General features: G+C 39.9%; 1 protein-coding gene across 1 annotated transcript; it reads left to right on the forward strand.

Moving 5' to 3' along the window:
• Window positions 1-4: 4 nt before the first annotated feature.
• On the forward strand, window positions 5-1,735 carry LOC114615835 (interferon-induced very large GTPase 1-like; the record flags this gene model as incomplete). Its single annotated transcript, XM_028761443.1, has 1 exon — window positions 5-1,735. A coding segment is annotated over one exon (1,731 nt), but the record flags the coding sequence as incomplete, so codon positions are not given.
• Between the last annotated feature and the right edge of the window lie 3 nt (window positions 1,736-1,738).

Raw genomic sequence — 1,738 nt, forward strand, 5'->3', positions numbered from 1 at the left:
CCTAAAAGACAACTACACTGCTCTGACTGGAGTCGCTGCCCAGATTCAAGAAGGAGAAGAATTTCTTACTGCTAGAAAAGAAGCTAAGCTTTTCCTAGAGGATGTGAAATGCTGGGAGGTTTCAGATCCCGAAGAACAGCTTAGTAAGTTAATAGATTTTATGCAAACATTGAGTCAAAAAATAAAAAGTTACAACATTTGGATTAATACATGCCTCACAGATTGGGATCTGCAGAATTTTCTAATAAACACTGTCAACTTCTGCAAAAATTCACCCACTTATAAAACTCACTTTATTAAATCTCAGTTGTGCAGCCTTCTAGAACCTCATGTCTACAAAGTGACAAACTTTCCTCAGGCACAATCCATCATACAGTGGATCAATCAGTCAGAGTCAGAAGAAGAGCAAGTCAAAATCACCTCATTTTCTGAATTCATTAAGACCTTAAAGAAAACACACAAAAACCTGATGGAAGTGAATTTCAAAAGTGAGTCCCAAGAAACAGTGGAAGAAGTGAAAAGAACGGCTACATATGAGGTCACCACAGCTCTCATCTCCTTCTTGAAGTACCTCAGAGAAACAGACCAGCCAGACATGCAGCTGCTGCTACTCTCCATTGCAGCTGGTGCAGGCTATCAATTGGTAAACAGTGTTTTTCAGCATCTTCTGGGGTGTGATGAGTTAAACTTCCTCTTGGATCAAATGCAAAGTAACCAACACAAATACCAAGAGCTTAAGAATATTTGCAATTACAGAGCCCAGGCATTCCTGGTGCACACATTTCTAAGAGCCACCGTTGAAATCACAGATATTTCTACAGAAGAGAAAAGTCAGCGTTTGACATTGATAAAACAACATATGGGGAAATTGTTGTCTGAAGAAGTTGTACATGTTCTCACAAAACATGAAGCACATCATGACTGGGAAACTCTGGAGAATGATTTAAGATTACTCATTGATGGGGACTATAGAGCCACCACCCCTTCTTTACAAATGGACGAGGTAAAAAAACAATTGCAAAGTCTCTACCATGAAAAGAAACAGACTTATAAACAACAAAGTAATGAAAACAACACAAAGGAAATGATAGAAAATGGACCTTTCCTAGACTTGCTCCAACGTCTAGGCCTAGACCATTGCTATCCAAAAAGGATGAGCAGAGCCGACTTCCACCTGATCTATAAGACCTCTGTGTACAATTCACAGCCAAGATCTGAAAAGGAGCTTCCATTCTATTTTCTACAAAAGCTACTGATGTTGGATTATGGGTTGAGACATCTTGTCTTCAAAGATGATGAAAACATAAAAAAACAGATCTCCGTCGGCTGCTCCAATCAAGAAAATGAAGATTTTGATCCATATGAAGATGTCATTAAAGGCAATGACAGTCCTAGCTATCCTTCAGCCACTGAGTCCTGGCCCCACATTCACCCAATGGATATCCAGATGGCTATTTTACACTGTGCAGATGATCTTACCAGGCAATATATTCTGTCCAAACTTTCTATTTGTCAATTTGCACTCCCCCTTGTTGTGCCAAATCCCAACACTTCTCAGAATGAATTTTATCTCTGGTCTCTCAGACAAATTAGGAAAAGTTGGCAAGATGCAAGTAAATCTCTGCAGGACAAGAGCTACAGTCACAAGAATCAGCAGATATGCCGTGTCCCTACCCCCATTGTGTCCTTCATTAGAGTTGGAAATGGCCTCTCTGCTTCCAAATCTCAGATCATGAAC

This window comes from Grammomys surdaster, unplaced genomic scaffold (assembly GCF_004785775.1).
Source record: "Grammomys surdaster isolate TR1022 unplaced genomic scaffold, NIH_TR_1.0 160068, whole genome shotgun sequence".
Taxonomy (NCBI): domain Eukaryota; kingdom Metazoa; phylum Chordata; class Mammalia; order Rodentia; family Muridae; genus Grammomys; species Grammomys surdaster.